Source organism: Sitophilus oryzae, unplaced genomic scaffold, assembly GCF_002938485.1.
Source record: "Sitophilus oryzae breed Bouriz unplaced genomic scaffold, Soryzae_2.0 scaffold_1521_pilon_pilon, whole genome shotgun sequence".
Taxonomy (NCBI): Eukaryota; Metazoa; Arthropoda; class Insecta; order Coleoptera; family Curculionidae; genus Sitophilus; species Sitophilus oryzae.
In genome coordinates, this window is record NW_022146194.1 from 1,036,432 (window position 1) to 1,055,657 (window position 19,226).

General features: G+C 32.2%; 1 protein-coding gene across 1 annotated transcript; it reads left to right on the plus strand.

Moving 5' to 3' along the window:
- The first annotated feature begins 62 nt into the window (after nucleotides 1–62).
- LOC115878698 (pre-mRNA 3' end processing protein WDR33-like) lies at nucleotides 63–19,168 on the plus strand. Its single transcript, XM_030895276.1, has 13 exons — nucleotides 63–475; nucleotides 532–698; nucleotides 759–1,028; nucleotides 1,116–1,267; nucleotides 6,876–6,973; nucleotides 9,325–9,451; nucleotides 9,524–9,757; nucleotides 9,972–10,189; nucleotides 11,875–12,084; nucleotides 13,218–13,334; nucleotides 13,675–13,932; nucleotides 15,598–15,939; nucleotides 18,716–19,168. Exons 1-13 carry the CDS (start codon nucleotides 412–414, stop codon nucleotides 18,994–18,996), a joined length of 2,538 nt encoding a protein of 845 aa, XP_030751136.1. The 5' UTR covers nucleotides 63–411; the 3' UTR covers nucleotides 18,997–19,168.
- Nucleotides 19,169–19,226: the final 58 nt, after the last annotated feature.

The following is a 19,226-nucleotide window of genomic DNA, read 5'->3' on the forward strand; positions in this document are numbered from 1 at the left end:
CTATGTCGAGAGATGGCGTTACGAAAATGGAACCGGTTTATTACAAGGAACTTGGGCTTCTTTTTCGTTAGTATATTCTGTGGTGGTTTGTCTATGGTCACTATGGTGGTTGAGAATTATTTTTATAATAAAAAGCGTGTTTTGTAAATTTCAGATATTTATGGACGAGAAATAGTAAAATAAATATCGAAATAGTGGTATTAAAGATTAACTTTCTAATAGTTTGTTTTGCATCGTGAATTCGTACAACGCAAGACAAAATAATAAGCAAAAATGGCATTCAGTTTCAGGATGTCGTTGCACATCTGATCAAAATGAAGTTTTTGATTGTATACAAATACTTTTAAGAATTAAAATAGGTCTAACACTAATTTATTTTATTGTGATTCGGCATTAAAAACACTAACAACCATGGAATTCGCTCAGCCTCCACCTAATTTAGCCATGCCCCCTCCTAATATGATGATGCCACCTGGTAAGACCTTTTTTCTATCCTCCAATAATTTTAATAAAAACAAACGATTTTTATAGGTTTCCATAATGTTAGGCCTCCATTCAGGCCTTTTATGAACATTCACAAACCTTTACCAGGCCCCTTGGGGAACATGACTCTGGAAGACTTTGACGGAAAACGACTCAGAAAATCTGTTATGAGAAAAACCGTCGACTATAATTCTTCAATAATCAAAGAACTAGAGGTAAGTGAAAATTCTTCGATTATATTAGTTTTGTTTTAATATATGAAAATTATTTTACAGAATAGGGTATGGCAAAGAGACTATAGAGACCGTAGAGCTCTACAACCTGATGTCATGTATTATCCTGATCTAATGCCTCCTCCTTCGTACCCTGACAATCCAATAAACTGTGTAACCACTAGATTTGTTAAAACAGCAACAAATAAAATGAGGTGTCCGATTTTTTGCATGGCCTGGACACCGGAAGGCCGAAGATTGGTCACTGGAGCCAGTTCGGGGGAGTTTACCCTATGGAATGGACTTACGTTTAATTTTGAGACTATTTTACAAGTAAGTATTTCTAATTAATATTTACAATGATCCTGAATAATTTTTTATTGATTTTATATTAACAATTTCTATTTTTTTCTATGTTAGGCACACGACAGTCCAGTTAGAACGATGGTGTGGAGCCACAACGACAGCTGGATGGTGACAGGGGATCACGCAGGGTACGTCAAGTATTGGCAGTCGAACATGAACAATGTGAAGATGTTCCAGGCCCACAAAGAAGCCCTGCGAGGCATCAGGTATCTACAACTTCTCTACATAATATTTCGATTTGTATTTGCCCCAGATATTTTAAATAAAATACTTTCCTTCCTTATCCTATTTTCGGCTACGTTAGTGCAATAAGAGCTTGTAAACTATGAGAAAAAAACAATAAAGAAATCATTTATTTTATTATAATATTTACTAATTAGAGATCTGTGATATAAAGTTAAATTTTCTGTGATATGATTTTATATGATCGTGATGTAATTTATTGAAGTCTTCAATAAATAGTTTTTGAAATGAAATAGTGTCAAAGCTGGATCCTAGTACCTTTTTACATCTATCTTTTTTCAGAAAGATTTAATAAGGTGTCAGGGTCCACCATTTTTATTTCACAACCTTTTGATTAATTTTTTTTGTTTAATTCTTGAAAAAATAATTTTAAATAAAGATATACTTTTTTAATAAAGAAAATTTTAATTTGCACTAATGATATAATAATGCTTAAGAAGAAAAAGACATAGCGTGATACAGTTTTATAAAAAATGTATATGAATTAATATTATAAATAAAGCACCCCTATTCCTACCTCCTATATACACTGCAATACAACGTTTAAAAATAAAGACAATTTAATGATGAGTTCTAGTAACAATAAAAATACCTTCACATGTCCTTATCCTAAAATTCCTGGGTAAAAAGATATAACGTGATCAAAAAGATCATATTTCCTTAAATTTATTTAATAAAAAAGTCGTTCTGATAATAATTTGAAGGCAACGTTTATACCGTATGATCGGAAAGAAACGGCTTCAAGTTAGCTTGGAAATGACGATCAGTGATATTCCCCATATAATTTTACATATACAAATGACAGCGATTTTCGTTTCATAGCCATCGCTGACGCCGTTTTTTTTAGATTATACGGTAGATTATATTAGAAAAAAAGTCCGCAAACTTCCATAAAGGCTAAATTATTTTCAGTGTTCAATCTGGCATTTTTTCCATTTGGGGTTTTCTTAAGCCGCGTCCAAGCTACTCGAACAAAACGTTCGCGAACATATATAATTCAAACTATATACTCATAGCAGCAGGTCGTAAACGACGGCACAGCCCATCGCATCGGTCCCGAGGACTGAGGAGCGGGGAAGAATGCGACAACCAGTTTGCTCTATAGATCTAGGATGCGTTTAGGTAGTGGCTGTTTTTTCGAGTGCCCGGATTTCGAGTGCAAGCATTTTATTAAATAAATTAACCGGTAAACAGTTTAAGAACTTTTGTCGTAGAAGAATCTATATTTAACAGGCGGAGGGTTACAGGGGTCTTTTGGTAGATTATTCGTTATAGTGTATTTTTAAGACCTGTATTCATTTTCAGCCGATTCTACCAGGTGTTTCTCAAAAGGGGCTCACTTTTTTATTTTTTCAGATAATACAACGAAATAATTTGGTTTGTTAGTATATGACATAGATCGGGATTGATTGACGTATTCAATTACCTTCGGTCGCTTCCTGTTTCACCGGAAATGACTACAACTTTGTATTTTTAGATTGTATCCTAAGTACTTTTTTACTTTATTTGATAGAAAATGACATTCTGAATAGAATGACATACCATACGTCAATTTTAGACAATTCCAATTAAATAAATATTGCATTTTAAATTTCAGTCTAGAGTGTCAAGACTGAGTTAAAACTATTAATTTGTAATCAAAGAACTTTGGAAACATATACATATTTGATCGTGTAATTTCTTTTCGTATCCTTTCATGACCTCTTAAAAGATGCCCAAATCGTACTTTTAATGATAACTCAAATTTTTCAAATGGTACGAGGCTGGCTCAGCATATTTGGAAAAGGCATTTTTTATGAATAATTTGGTACCACATTTGGAGTAAAATTGTCGTTACGTTTATTTATGGCCATTTTTAAATTGAAAATGTCAAAAGTTGACATATATATATATATATCATTCTATTTAGAATGTCATTTTCTATCATATACGGTAAAAAATACCGAGGGTACCATTTAAATCAAAAGTTGTTGCCGAAAATAAATGAAAACGTCGATCAATCCTGATTTATGTCCTATACTAACATACCAAATCTCGTTTTTTATCTAAAAAATTAAAAAAGTTATAGAAGTGAACCACTTTTCAGAAACACCCGGTATATTTATTTCTAAAAATGTAATGGTAAAATTTCATTTCCGGTGTCAAACTTCCTATTAAGTAGTAATTTTTAATTTCATAATCCCATAATAATTCCGGTTTTTAATAAAAATAATCATAAAGGTCTTTATTACCAAAAATGAAATTATATGGACGAAGTCTAACTACATAGCTATTCACACTCAACCCACAATAAAATTAAAATTATAAAATCTTTTCTTTGTGTAAACAAATTAGTTGTAAATGTTTTTCACGATCCCAGTCAATAACTGCGTCCCCCATTGTCGAATACTCGGTAAAAAATAAAAATCACAGATGGACGCCCGAAATTAAATGAGACCCTTCCAAGTGCCCGGTACAATGTCCGCCGAAATACACGCCGTTCGCTCCTTTTGATTTACCGACACCCGTCGGAAAAAGAACGCGCGCGGTCTGGCATAGGCAGACGCACGCTCTGGCGTACAAGCTAGCCGTTCGGCGCTCCGCGCTCCTTAATAGGCCTAGGCTAGCTGTACTTGTTGGCTTTATTATTTATAAATCTATCTATCTCACAATTTTCACTTAGTATCTGTTTAATTATATATGTTCGCGAACATTTTGTTCGAGTAGCTTGGACGCGGCTTTAGATCTTAATTTATTCAACAGTTTCTGTTTGCAAAATTTTAAAGGTGGCATATTTTCTTAAAAAATATTTTATTGACTTTTCGAAATATCATACAAGAAGCAGTATTATAGTAGTATAATATGACTTATTTATATTTTTAAAGAAGAGAAGAAAAACTATGGTCACAAGGAATAGGTAATTATTTTGTGGTATATACCGGGTGCGTCTCAAAAGTGGCTCACCCCTATATCTTTTATATTTTTTCAGATAAAACAACGAGATTTGGTATGTTAGTATATGACATAAATTAGGATTGATTGAAGTATTCAATTTTTTTCGGTCACTTCCGGTTTTACCGGTAATGACTACAACTTTTGATTTTTAAATGGCACCCTCGGTATTTTTTTACTTTATTCGATAGAAAATGACACTCTGAATAGAATGACGTATCATATGTCAACTTTTGACATTTTCGCATATGGTTTATTTGAAATTGCAACCTGCGGTTCATAACGACAATTTGACTCGAAATACCAAGTGTGTGGTATCAAATTATTCGTAAAAAAAGAAAAATTTTCTATCGAATGAAGTAAAAAAATACCGAGGATGCCATTTTACAAAAGTTGTAGTCATTTCCGGTGAAACAGGAAGTGACCGAAAACAATTGAATACGTCAAATACCAAATCTCGTTTTTTTTAGCTGAAAATATATAAAAAAAAGGGGTGAGCCACTTTTGAGACGCACCCGGTATATTTAATTTTCTCTATTAAGACGTTTATTATACTGTGTATACTGTTTTAACATTTATTGGGGTATCTTTAAAATAAACTTAGTGGCAGTTACATCATTAAATAAATATACCGTATGGCCAAAAACTAACGGGAAAAGACCGTTTAGTTGATTGTATATATTAGTATTTGGTATATTACTATTTTTATTTTTTATAAAATCGGAGAAAATCGTTTTTTTTTCAAATATCTTCGGAAGTAATCGTTTTTTTTTTAGATTTCGAAAGATTGCGTTGTAGTGACGAGCAAGACACAACAAGTTTTCTCTAATTTAATCAGCTTTGTTTCTCTTCTGGTTTACCAGAACCCTGTAGTGATCATTCTTATACAGGGTGTCCCACTTAAGATGGATACAAGCCAATATCTTGGTTGTTTGTTGAGCGATCTTTTTCATTTTTGGCAGGAGGCCGTATGGCTATAAGACGTACATTTTGCCCAGGGTAAGAAATGCGATACCTCATAGACGTACGTTTTAATGAGGTTTGATATTTTTCGAGTCAAGAGTAAACTACCCTTAGGACAGTATTTATTTCAAATCTGATAAATTATATTGAATCCTCCTTACCTAAGATACTTAAGTTCTAATTTTTATAAATATTGACACAGGGTGTCCCATTAAAATAAGACATTTTTATTTTTATTATTATTTTTTTAAGTACTTACGACGCAACTGGATAAACAACTGGTTTATCATCAATAACCAATTATATCCAACTATCCATTAATAATCCATTTAAGTTTGGTCGAAGATGATGACTTTTAGTTCGTTATAGTTTTATAAATCTTTGTTTAGAGCATATTTTCCAAAGTTAATAGTGATTGTTTTAAATAACTATTTGGATTTTTAAAAATATTCCTCAATAAAACGAATAAAAATCATATTTCAGATTCCATTGAAAACTGGGTTTTTAAATTATTTTGTAACTCATTTTATTCATTTGTATTAGCAAACTTAAAAAACAATTTTTTAAAGTAAACAAAATAAATTGAAAATATTTAGTTTTTTTGTATCGTATCTTAATTATTATGGAAGCTATCTGAAAACTTAAATCGATTGTTAATTGATAATTGGTTATTGATAACAAACCAGTTCTTTATCCAGTGGCGTCGTAAGTACTTAAAAAAATAATAATAAAAATAAAAATGTCTTATTTTAATAACACACCCTATATCAATATTTATCAAAATTAGAACTTAAGTATCTTGGGTAAGGAGGATTCAATATAATTTATCAGATTTGAAATAAATACTGTCCTAAGGGTAGTTTACTCTTGACTCGAAAAATAGCAAACGTACCCATTAAAACGTACGTCTATGAGGTATCGCATTTCTTACCCTGGGCAAAATGTACGTCTTATAGCCATACAGCCTCCTGCTAAAAATGAAAAAGATCGCTCAACAAACAACCAAGATATTGGCTTGTATCCATCTTAAATGGGACACCCTGTATATGGGACACCGTGTATAGTTTAAAGAATAAATATTTCATTAGCGTTAAATTGCATTATGTCCATAGAATAGGTCTTTTTTTTAAATCTTTTTGAAGCAAAATGCAAAAAAATCTTATTTCTTGTGACCAAAGACGACAGATCCAAGAGGGTGTAACTACAACTATTATTTTTTTGTTTAAAATCGTACATTTAATCATGTATTAAATAAAACGTTTTTTCAAAAAAGTTTTTTATTCCCATTCCACGAAAAAATAAAAATATACTTATTCAGAAATTGAGTTTTATTATACATTTAATACAATCTATATATTTTTTTTTTATACAGGGTGCCTTAAGTACGTGAAGGAAATTGTTGGGAAAATTTCTCAGATAAAAAGTACTTATAAATATAATAAAGTACTTATAATATTTGCCTTTATTTCTAACTTTAAAATCTCTCCTATCATTGTTTTGGTATAAAGGTCCACGTAAGTTTACTTTCAGATAAAAATCATTGTCTATAAACTATTTTTTTGAAATTATCTTAGGAATCGTTCTTGAATTTTCTCGATGTATTTAGGGACCACCCTGTATAATATCGTAATAAGTTATCATGTATGTTGTGGGTGATTTTCGCATCTTTTTACACAGCTTTAGTCCTTCCGATACCAAGTTTGTGACGTGTTCGGACGACGGCACCCTCAGAATTTGGGATTTTTTCCGCTATCAGGAGGAGAAAGTACTAAGAGGTAAGTACGACCTTTTTTGAGATTTTTTTTACTCTGATCAACAAACCGTACGAAAAATTAGTTTAAACTAATTTAATTTTTATATTCACCAATATACCGTATGATCGAAAAAAAAACGGCGTCCAGTTGGCTTGAAAATGACGATAGATGACATTCCCCATATAATTTTACATATAAAATGACATTTCATAGCCACCGCTGACTTTTTTTTTCCGAGCATATTGTATTTTTTACAAAAAATCACGTTACAGTCCTAGAAAACTTGTTGAAATCCATGTTTTGCCAACGATGATTATGCTAACAGTTAGCAAATACACTTTTAATTATTTAAAGATGATGCTTACAAAGTTAGCGAAATACATTTGGCTCATGTTTATTATCAGTACCTACATGGTTAAATATTACTTTTAATCATTTGCCGTCTACTAAAGCCGAGTTTTAAAAAGGCGTTGATATTAAGATTGTTAGCGAAACACACTCTGTGTTCATGTTTCGCTAATCTTCTTATAGTCATTGATAGATAGCTTAAACTTAGTTCTAGTCGTTCACTGACTATTAAAGCTGTGTTTTAATAATACCTTGATAGTATTAATATAGTTAGCGAAATACACTCTGCACTCGTATGGTTTGCTCTATTAGCATTACTAAATGGTTAACAGCCAGTTTATGTCTACTACCTTTGAACGAAATTAAATAGTACGTTGAGTTTATTACTATAGTTAGCGTAATACATTTTGGCCTCTCGTTTCGCAAACCATCTTATACTGTCAGCAGATAATTTAAACTTGGTTTTAATCTATTTCTCCAGAGCAAATATGAGTTTTTTATCATTTGATGGTGATGCTAAGTTAGCAAAATACACTATTGTATCTTATTTTGTCAGCCATTTTAGATTTTTTCAATAATCGATTAAAACTCTTGATTTAATCACTTGTCGATAGTTACAGGGAGTTTTAAGCCTCTAATGATCATGCTAGAGCATAGTTAGCGAAATACACTCTATACTCATATATTGCTAACTACGTATTAAAACTCTTGATTTAATCACTTGTCGATAGTTACATGGAGTTTTAAGCCTCTAATGAGCATGCTAGAGCATAGTTAGCGAAATGCACTCTATACTCATATATTGCTAACTACGTTAACATCATTAGCAGATGATTAGAAGAAGAGTTTTGAGCACCTGTCGATGTTTAAAAGAAGTTTAAAGCGTCTAATGGCAATGCTAGCATAGTTAGCAAAATATACTCTATACTCATATATTGCTAACTATGTTAAAATAATTAGTAGATGATTAAAACAAGAGTTTTGAGCACATGTCGATGGTTAAAAGGAGTTTAAAGCTTCTAATGGCAATGCTAGCATAGTTAGCAAAATACACTCTATACTCATATATTGCTAACTTTGTTAAAATCATTAGCAGATGATAAAAAATAAGTTTCATAGCACTGTTGATTGTTAAAATTGAGTTATAATACAGTGATGTCAAATATTTTGTAAGATCGCTCAACAAACAACCAAGATATTGGCTTGTATCCATCTTAAATGGGACACCCTGTATATGGGACACCGTGTATAGTTTAAAGAATAAATATTTCATTAGCGTTAAATTGCATTATGTCCATAGAATAGGTCTTTTTTTTTAATCTTTTTGAAGCAAAATGCAAAAAAATCTTATTTCTTGTGACCAAAGACGACAGATCCAAGAAGGTGTAACTACAACTATTATTTTTTTGTTTAAAATCGTACATTTAATCATGTATTAAATAAAACGTTTTTTCAAAGTTTTTTATTCCCATTCCACGAAAAAATAAAAATATACTTATTCAGAAATTGAGTTTTATTATACATTTAATACAATCTATATATTTTTTTATACAGGGTGCCCTAAGTACGCGAAGGAAATTGTTGGGAAAATTTCTCAGATAAAAAGTACTTATAAATATAATAAAGTACTTATAATATTTGCCTTTATTTCTAACTTTAAAATCTCTTCTATCATTGTTTTGGTATAAAGGTCCACATAAGTTTACTTTCAGATAAAAATCATTGTCTATAAACTATTTTTTTGAAATTATCTTAGGAATCGGATAGGAATATCAAGATAGCAAAGTTAGCAAAATACACTTTGGTTTTACGATTCTCTAACAATCTTGGCATTGTCAGTAGACTATTAAAAGTTTGTTTTAATCATCTGCCTGCTCTAATGACAGTACAGTTAGCGAAATACACTCTCTCTCTGTACCTACTAGTCAGTAAATTATTATAACTGTAAAATAAACGTGGTGTATCGAAAAAAACTTGAAAAAATAAATCTAGAATACCTTAAAATCTTTTTTAACACCCTTTAGGACACGGTGCTGATGTTAAATGTGTACACTGGCACCCTCAAAAAGGACTGATCATATCCGGAAGCAAGGACAACCAACAACCAATCAAATTGTGGGATCCCAAGACCGGACAATCTTTAGCTACGCTGTAAGTTCTGGCCTAGTCTTAACACAAATATCAAACAATATAGGTACTTATAATTAATTCTTTTTTTACCAGGCACGCTCACAAATCCACCGTGATGGACCTGAAATGGAACCAGAACGGTAACTGGCTGATCACAGCGTCCAGAGACCATCTTCTGAAGCTGTTCGACCTCAGGAACCTGAGTCAAGAAGTTCAGACGTTTAGAGGGCACAAAAAAGAGGCGTCTAGCGTAGCGTGGCACCCGGTACACGAAGGGTTGTTTGCTAGCGGTGGTTCCGACGGTGCCATTATGTTCTGGCACGTGGGGTAAGCAACGCAAGATTTATCCTTTTTTAAGGTCCCGTACTGCGGTACTAAAAAGTTTTTTTTAATTTCCTGAAAAATGTCGAGAAACATGTGAGATTTTCAACATTTTTTCCCAAAAAAATCTTATAAGCGTAAAATACTACTAAAGTTACTACATATTTAAGACATCCTATATTTTCTATCTCAATATATTATGCATATATCTTCTTTTTAGTGCTGATAAGGAAGTGGGCGCTATAGAACAAGCCCACGACAGCATAGTGTGGACGCTGGCCTGGCATCCTTTAGGCCACATTTTATGTTCCGGTTCCAATGACCACACTAGCAAGTTCTGGACGCGGAACAGGCCAGGCGACCAAATGAGGGACAAATACAATCTCAACACGCTGCCTGCCGGTATAGCGGGCTTAGAAGATTTGGATGCCTTAGGAGGTAACTTGACTACTGTATTTTATATTTTTTTATGAAACAACAAAATAAAACACTAAATCACCACAATACACCAAAACACTTTTACTTTTACACTGGACGCTCGTTTCGCTAACCATGTTAGCATCATCAGCAGATGATCAAGATTAATCTAAAATGTACAATTTGAGCGTTTATATACTCGCTTAGTGGGTACCGAGTGGGCGTGGCAAGATCTGGCCAACCTAGTCAGAGCCTACCGAGCGTTAACACTTAAATTTCCGCCACTAAAGTAGTAGGAACAAAGAACTTGAAGGAATTGGACCGTTGTCTCTGTTCATACTATCTTTACATTTATTAATTCTGATGCTTTCATATGCATCTAATTGCCTGTAATTTGAGACTTGTTTAATTAATTTTAAATTATTAAGATCTATACAATGTTTTTATCAACAATATGTTCAGCAACGCAAGATTTATCCGGTCTACCATATCTTATTTCAGCTAAATGTTCTTTATATCTAGTTAATATTCATCTTCTAGTTTGCCCAACATATTTCTGATTACAATCTTTACAAGAAATTTCATAAATACCCGACCTTTCCAGTGGAGATGTTTTATCCTTTGGATTACCTAATAATTGTTGTAATTTATTATTAGCGCTATACACAAGTTTATAATTGACATTCTTAAAAATTTCTTTAAGACCACGGGATAACTCTCAATCAGACGGTATTGAAAAATATTTTCACGTAATCATCTTTCACCACTTGAAAACTCAAATTTTCAGAAATCAAAAACTTATACCTACGTTTTCTAATTATTTTATCAACTAGTGAAGGAGAATATCCATTACACTCAGCTACACTCCTAATGAAGTGGAAACCTAAGTAATCTATGAACTAAGAAATTTAAACTAGCCATTTTATGTTGTAAAGATATCAAATTCCAAATGTTCCTATAGATATCAAATTCCAGGCAATTATTAGTATTTATAATAACTAATACATCTAGAAATGGTAAACTGTCGTTTTTAATTTCATGTGTAAATTTAATGGAAGAAAAACTATTATTTAAACAACAAAAACGATTATGAAACAAATTTAACTTATGTTATGATTTTTATTTTGTTTTTCTAACTGTTTTTTTTATATTTACAACAATAGGCTTGTTTTCATGTAGGGGTTGATATTTTTCCAAAGAATATTTAGGTAATAGCCAATTTCCAAGTGTTCCTGTAGGTACTATTATCCTTTTTATTCACTAGCATTGCTGGACTTGTTGCTTTATGGCTTTATGTCCTTTTCTAGCAATTTAACTTATGGATTCACACACAATATGGCATATTGGCACTTTTTAAACTCTTGTGGTACTTTTAGTAGGTCTATCCCACTTCTGATATGTAAAAGTACAACTTGTATTTTCAAATAAAATACTGGATTTCTCTCATAACTCCTTTATTACATCGTAGTACTCAGGATTACGACACAAACATGTGCTTCGTGCGAGCACCGGGTACCGACTGACCGCGGGAGCCTCGCTCACAATATCTTATCTCCCGTAACATTCTATCGCCTCTGTCATAAAAACCATGCATTATGAATAATACAATCTGACATATACATAAATCTTGATTTGTTAATCATAACAATACACTATATAAATAAGGTACTCATAAAAATCATAACACTTATTTCTTTTAATCGTAGATGAGCCTATGTCGGTGATTCCCGGAATGGGTCCAGAGGACAAAGTCGAACTGACGGCCCTGATAGGCGATGAAACGACAGCCATTCCAGGTCTGGACTTAGATTCTGGATTGCTGACCAACGAGGAGAAGCCCAAGCCGAAGAAAGTGCCCTTCAGCAAACCGATCCCCAGAAATTTCCAGGCGCAGTGGAATGAAACGGGAGCCGGAGGTAAGAAAAATAATGTTTAAATAATAATCTTTCCCCATTGTCCCAGATTTGAGGGTGACCACTAGGATCTCGGAAACTAAAAAAGAAACGAAGGAGGTCAAATTATACAGGCTGTTTCAAGAAACATGTGCCTAAAATATATAATTTTATTTATTAATTTTATTTTTATATTAATTTTATTAATTGTTATTTATAAAATTGCGTTTATCTCATCAAGGAGGCCGATATCGACGAAATATCAAGAGGCAACTTTTAATCGGCGTTAAACTGCTTACACTATTTCGCTAACAAGAGAAAAAAAGTCAGTGGCGTACATGCTTTTTTTAGAAAAATATTCCAGTGAAAACCCATATGCACGTCCCTGGTGAATATGTCGACACTTTTTTAGCTTTAAAATATGTCGCATTTATAGTAGCTTTCACTCTCAAAATTTCATTCGAAACGCTAAAGGTACTTGGAAGAAAATTATAATTAACCAAAAAAATATTAAGATTTTAACACCTTGTAGCTACGAAACAAAGCAGAATTGGACCTATGTTGATATGAAAAATCAATCTTATTTTTACTTGAGGAATCTCCCCACGAGAGATGGCGCATGTTTTTTGAAACACCCTGTATATAGTAAAGTTTTGCGATTTTCTGTCGAATAAAATGACATTTTCAAATTTAAAAAAATCCAAATACTTCGGAAAAGTAGATATTCGGAAAATACAAAATATTGTAAAATTATTTTTAAATAGTTAAATTTATTTAAAGAAATGATTTAAAATTGATGCCGCTTCATCATTATCACTTTTCTCCTTATAAGATGGTGCTATTAAATGTCAAATCCTACGTTTTATTTCCGAGATACCATAATTTTTTAAAATACGCCCCTGTAAGATACAAGGACTGGTTAAAATATTCGAAAAAATTGACAAAAATTAGCAATTATCGTATAGTTACTTTATAGTTACAAAATTTGGATTACTTTTTCAAACAAGATTTGTCACAATTTTAATACACCGTTAGTGAATTTTAAGTTAACGCCTCCTTTTTGCTACCAAGGCTAATCTTTACGGCTCCTACTTTGTTGCCCAAGTAGAATAAAATTATATTATATTGCTTTACAATATATTTTGTTTTTGTTTCAGACGATGGTCTTAACGACGTCATTTCCAAGTTGGTGGAAAGTACTCCAGGCGTGGTACCACTGGAGAAAATTACGCCCAACGCTATTATAGTCTACGGCAAACTAATTCCTGTGGAACGTAAGTAACTATTTTTTTAAATGTATTTATAAATAAACAACAAATTAAATGTTATAAAGATCACTTCATAATATGGATGGACCGATATATCGATCCTATGATATACAGGGTCTTCCTATTTTATTCCATTTATTCAAAAACTGACTCGTCCCGCCTTGACCGCCTCTTATACAGACCTATGTATACCCACAGACGTCACTTCTAGTTTGTTCTCGAAGTTCGCTTTATCTTCATGTGTTAGGAAACGGCCGTTTTGTATATTATCGAGAGATACCACTGGTCATTTCGTTATGATTTTCGTAAGTAACAATAGCATTATTTATCAATATTTCCCTTTCAGCCGGATCTAAACTAGAAAAGGCCATCTCCGAAGGCCCAGACGCTCTTCAAAAATTCATCGATTCCGGAGAGATTGAAGAACTACACGACGTGATGCCCATCAGAGATCCCGACGAAGACGAGTACTTGAGGGACACGAACCACGAAGAAATCAACAACATGCACAACGTGAGCATGCAGGACCTCAACGACAGCCAGTTCTTCGACGAAGACTTGAGGAATTTGGACCAAGACATGAGGGCGTTTAATCCCAAAGGAGGTAAACTTATAGTTAATTTTTAATTATGGTTTATTTTTACCCATCCTGTATGATATTTTAATTATTTTAAGAGTCCGTTTCACTAGTCCGAAAAAGTAGCAAAATAAGCGTTCGGCATTTAATGTTTTATGTGAAACTGGTTAGGATAAAAAAAAAAGATAAAGGATCTATATCCTTATTGTAGCACATTTTTAGACAACTTCTTTATTTTTAAAATTTTGATAGTCAAACATCAACAAAATATTCCTTATGTTTGGACTAAATTTTCTCGAAAATAAAGACATAATTTAAAATTCCGTTAAAATAGGGAAATAGATTGAAGTAATAATTTAAGGCGCTCGGGCTGAATTTCTCATTTAAAAAAGCAATGAAAGAGCTTTTCTCTGTTTCAAAGAAGCCCTGATAGTTTTAAGTAACTGTTCGTATCATTATTATCATTATTTATTGCTTTATTGATTTATTGATTTACCAATTTATCGCTTTATGGATTTATCGATTTCTTGATTTATTTATTGATTTATCAATTTCTTGATTTATTGGTTGATTTATTTATTGATTTATTAATTTATTGTTTTATTGATTGATTGATTTATTAATTTATTTATTGATTTATTTATTGCTCTATTGGTTTATCGATTTATTGATTGATATATTGATTTATTGATTTATTTTATCGATTTATTGAATTATTTATTGATTTAAATTAAATTTGCTTTATTGATTTATCGATTTATTTATTGCTTTATCGATTTATGGATTTATCGATTTATTGATTGATATATTGATTTATCGATTTGTTTTATCGATTTATTGATTTATCGATTTGTTTTATCGATTTATTGATTTTTTATTGATTTAAATTAAATTTGTTTCCCTTAATTTTTCTTCAAGCCAACTAAAATAAGAACTGGTAATTAATTTTCTCCTCGGTAATTTTCGGCAAGACGATGAAAAATATGACGTATCCTAGGTCAGTTCTCAAATAATAATTTAAGCGCTCGGGCTGAATTTCTCATTTAAAAAAAGCAAGAAAGGACTCTCCGTTTCAAAGTGTCGTAACCCGATTTATCGATTGATTTATTGATTTATTGACTTATTGATTTATTGATTGATCGATTTATGAATTTATGGACTTATGGATTTAATGGTTTATCAATTTATTGATTGATTTATCGATTTGTTGATTTATGGATTTATCCATTTATTTATTGATTTATTGATTGACTTATTTATTGATTTATTGAAAATTTTTGTTGCTTCCGACGACGGAAAGAGATAAACTTTCCGAAATGTTAAGCATTTTTTTTGTTCGTTAGGCAAATTTGTTTATCTGTAAACTTAACTGCTGATAAGTAGTTTCCCTTGGATTAACACAGCAGTGTTTACAAAAAATATATATATACATTCAGGTCAGAACGTCCTACGACGTTGTCCGATGCCTAACTTCCACCTTGTGCGATTTTCCCATTGATCTTCGGTCAGATTTTTCTCGCTCATTGATCTTCTGATTCCTTCCATCCATGTTTTCTTGGGACGTCCTCTCTTTCGTTTACTAGATGGTATCCAATACAAAAAATATTTTATTTTGTAGATTTTCTTGTAGTGGCAAAATACCCATATAGGATTTTTTTGGAGATACTCTTGATTTAGTTTCTTTCTTTTCAGACAGCGACATGCGCATGTTCGGCGATCGGCCCGCCTCCGACTTGGACTTCCGTCCGCCCAAAGACTTCGACATGCGCAATCCCCCACCTCTATTCAACCACCCGCCAGGCGTTCCACCGCCACTTTTCGGCGGACCGCCTATACGTCCACCCCGAGGCCATCCGCTGATGGGCGGACCGGGAATGGGACCGCCCCGGGGAGGCGGCATGATGCGGCCGCCCAATCGTATGTCGCACGGCGGAGGGGATGAGGAGTTTGGCGACGAGGATTTCAGGAATAACAGCGGCGGACGAAAGAATTTCGATGAGAGTTTTGAGGAGGACAAAGAGTTTTACGATGATGGTGAGTGTAATCTTAATGTTTTTTTTGTAATTAAAATTAAAACATTTCTCATAATTTTTTTCCATAGCAACTGTTAAAATTGCCTTATATCTATCAAAAATAGTAGATAAAATAGTACTTTAACCGCAAGGGTATATTAAATGATACTTTAACAGCAAGAATAGGTTAAAAACTTTATTTCTTCTAGCACGTTTTTTAATTGTTTCCATTTTTGAAAAATTTTGTATTCCATTTCATAAGTTATTCGGGATTCAAGTGGAAGTAGTTTGGATATGGCGTTTGTCGCCTCAGCCTGAATATCTGTTGGTAATTTACTTATTTCGATTTGAGCCATTTCTGTCTCCAATTCAATCAGCAATCGACACGAAAGAGAATTAAAAAATATTGACTCAAAACTGACAACTAAATAGACAGCTTTATTTATTTGTGAAATTACATAGAAACCAAAGCCAACCCAGCACAATATTTTTTCTACTCGTAATAAATTCCTTGAAATAATAATTTCTGAATATTTTTTAAAACGTAACTCGCTATGGAAAAGAATATTGTTTTATACACGACGATAAAATTGCATTATCGTCTCCCGAAATTAATTCACTCGCGATTTCATCGCTCATGAATTTCCTTGACTATTTTTTATGTGTAAAAACTATTTTCACGTAAAAAACTATTGGTTAGACGTAAAAAATATTTCTAGGCGTAAAAAACTATTTTTTAAGCGTACAAAACTATTATACGTAAAAACCTATTTGTTACGGAATTTCTCATTTAAAAAAGATAGACTGATAGTTTTAAGCAGGGTTGGAAAAAATCATGATTTTTAAAAAAAAATCAGATTTTTTTTATTTAAATCGGATTTTTTTTATTTAAATCAGATTTTTTTGATTTTAATTCAAAACAATATTTAAATCGGATTTCCAAATGACTAGGACTTATTTCCAATTAAAGTCCTATCCTAAATGGCTAAATCTTTATAACTCTGAGCAATGCCGATAACATTAACAATTATATGGCGCGTGTCATTTTTTCACATTGGTCACCAATATATTCCGCAAAAAAAGTCGCTCGGTTCAGATCAAAAGGATTTTTTTTCAAACGTCTCAAAAGTATTAATTTTTGTCATTTTAACGGCTAAGCATAAAAGTAAAGCACTGTTACGCCTAAGCACAAAAGTACAAAAATATATTATTAAACTGATATTAAGTGTCAAATTCAACGAGTGTACAAATTGTTTCTCGATTACTGTTTGTATTATTTGCAATGTTTGAAATTGATTAAAAAATTATTTGTAATGTTTTAAAAAAATAGTGTTTTATTCGGAGTAAAAATGTACTTTTTGTGCCTCCTTGTAACGTCGGAATAGGTTTACGATGATCATTCAAATGTACAGCATCGTCAAAAAAAGTATAATTTCTACTCTTAATAAAACAATACACTATTGTTCGGAAATAGTCTTAAGTCGAGAACGAAATTAGTATTATCTAATGTCAAAGTGTACTTACTGCAAATAAAAAGGTCGGTAAGAATTTGGAAACATACCAACGTTTCAAAAAAAAATATATATAAAATAACATATTTTCTGACAACAATTATAGATTTTCTGGAATGAAGATATAGTCTCTATATCAGAAGAACCTAGTTCTGGCACTAGTCTGCGAATGATATATATTCGAACAGCGAATTTTTGTCACTTATACATAAATTTTAAAATAAATCCCTGCGTTTAGCGGTCTTATGGATTCACACGAAATTACTTCAATAATCGGTTCAACATTTAAATTGATGAATAGATATTTTTATATAGTTTTATAAAATTTACAATTATTTTTCGATTTATTATCTGTTATATCTGTTATAGAAATATTTTTTATAGTTTTCTAGGACAGATTTTTATAATTTTTACAGTTATTTTTTGATTTGTTATAAAGTTTCAATAAAATTATTTTTTTGATTTAAATCACATGATTAAAATTAAAAGAATCACTTGATTTAAATCATGCCCAACTCTGGTTTTAAGTAACTACTATTTTTTACGGGTTACTACTATTACGGTAACTACTATTTTTTACGGGTAAGAAACTAATTGTTACACGTAAAAGGTATTTTTACGCATAAAAACTATTTTTTAAGCGTATAAAACTATTTGTTACCCATAAAAAACTATTTTTTACGTGTAAAAAACTATTTGTTACATATAAAATAGTATTTGTTACGCGTATAAAACTATTTGTTACAGGTAAAAACACTATTTGCTGTGCGCAAAAAAATATTTTTTTACGCGTAAAAAACTATTTTTCACACGTAAAAAACTATTACATAGTTAGACCTAAAAAAATATTTCTACGCGTAAAAAACTATTTTTTAAGCGTACAAAACTATTTGTTCCACGTAAAAAACTATTTGTTACAAGAAAAAAACTATTTTTTACGGGTAAAAAACTAATTGTTACACGTAAAAGGTATTTGTTACACGTAAAAAGTATTTTTACGCATAAAAACTATTTTTTAAGCGTATAAAACTGTTTGTTACAGGTAAAAAACTATTTGTTACCCACAAAAGACTATTTTTTACATGTAAAAAAGTATTTGTTACACGTAAAAAACAATTTTTTAATTTATTACTTTTTCCACATTCCAAACTACACTTTTTCAAGCATGGCCTCCAATTTAATAGCTGTTAGTAAGAAGTTTTACTTCAAATATGCACACATAGTACACACACAATTTTTATTTCAACTATAAAATTCCTCTATCAACTATTTTCCTCCTTCTTTCAGATCAACAAAACAACTTCAACAATTCGAACTGGCAACGCAACGGCGGCAACTTCAACAACTTCCGCGGAGGCGGCGGCAGGGGCGGTTTCCGACCGCCCCAGTCCAACAACTTCAACCCCGACTGGAGCGGTCCCCCTCCCAACCAGGACTTCCGAGGCCGCGGCAGAGGGCGTGGCCGAGGCGGACCCAGAGGTAAAGGCGGAGCCGGAGGCGGTCCGCGCAATAAGACCCAGAAGAACAGGGGGCGTGGCGGCGGTAGAGGCAGGGGCGGAGGCAGTTGATTTCGACGTGTTTCAGAAGGAGAGGAGACGTGAGAGGAAAAGAGGAAAGAAAGGAGCATGGTATATATTTATTGTGTACTTGAGAGAAATTAGCTAACGGTTTTTTGTTATTAAGGAAATATTAATTTTAGATAGCGCTCTGTATATGTATTTTTTTTCCAATTAAATGAAAAGAGTATATTATTTTCATTGTTTTTTTGTCTCTGATGAAGTGAGGAGATATACCTCCT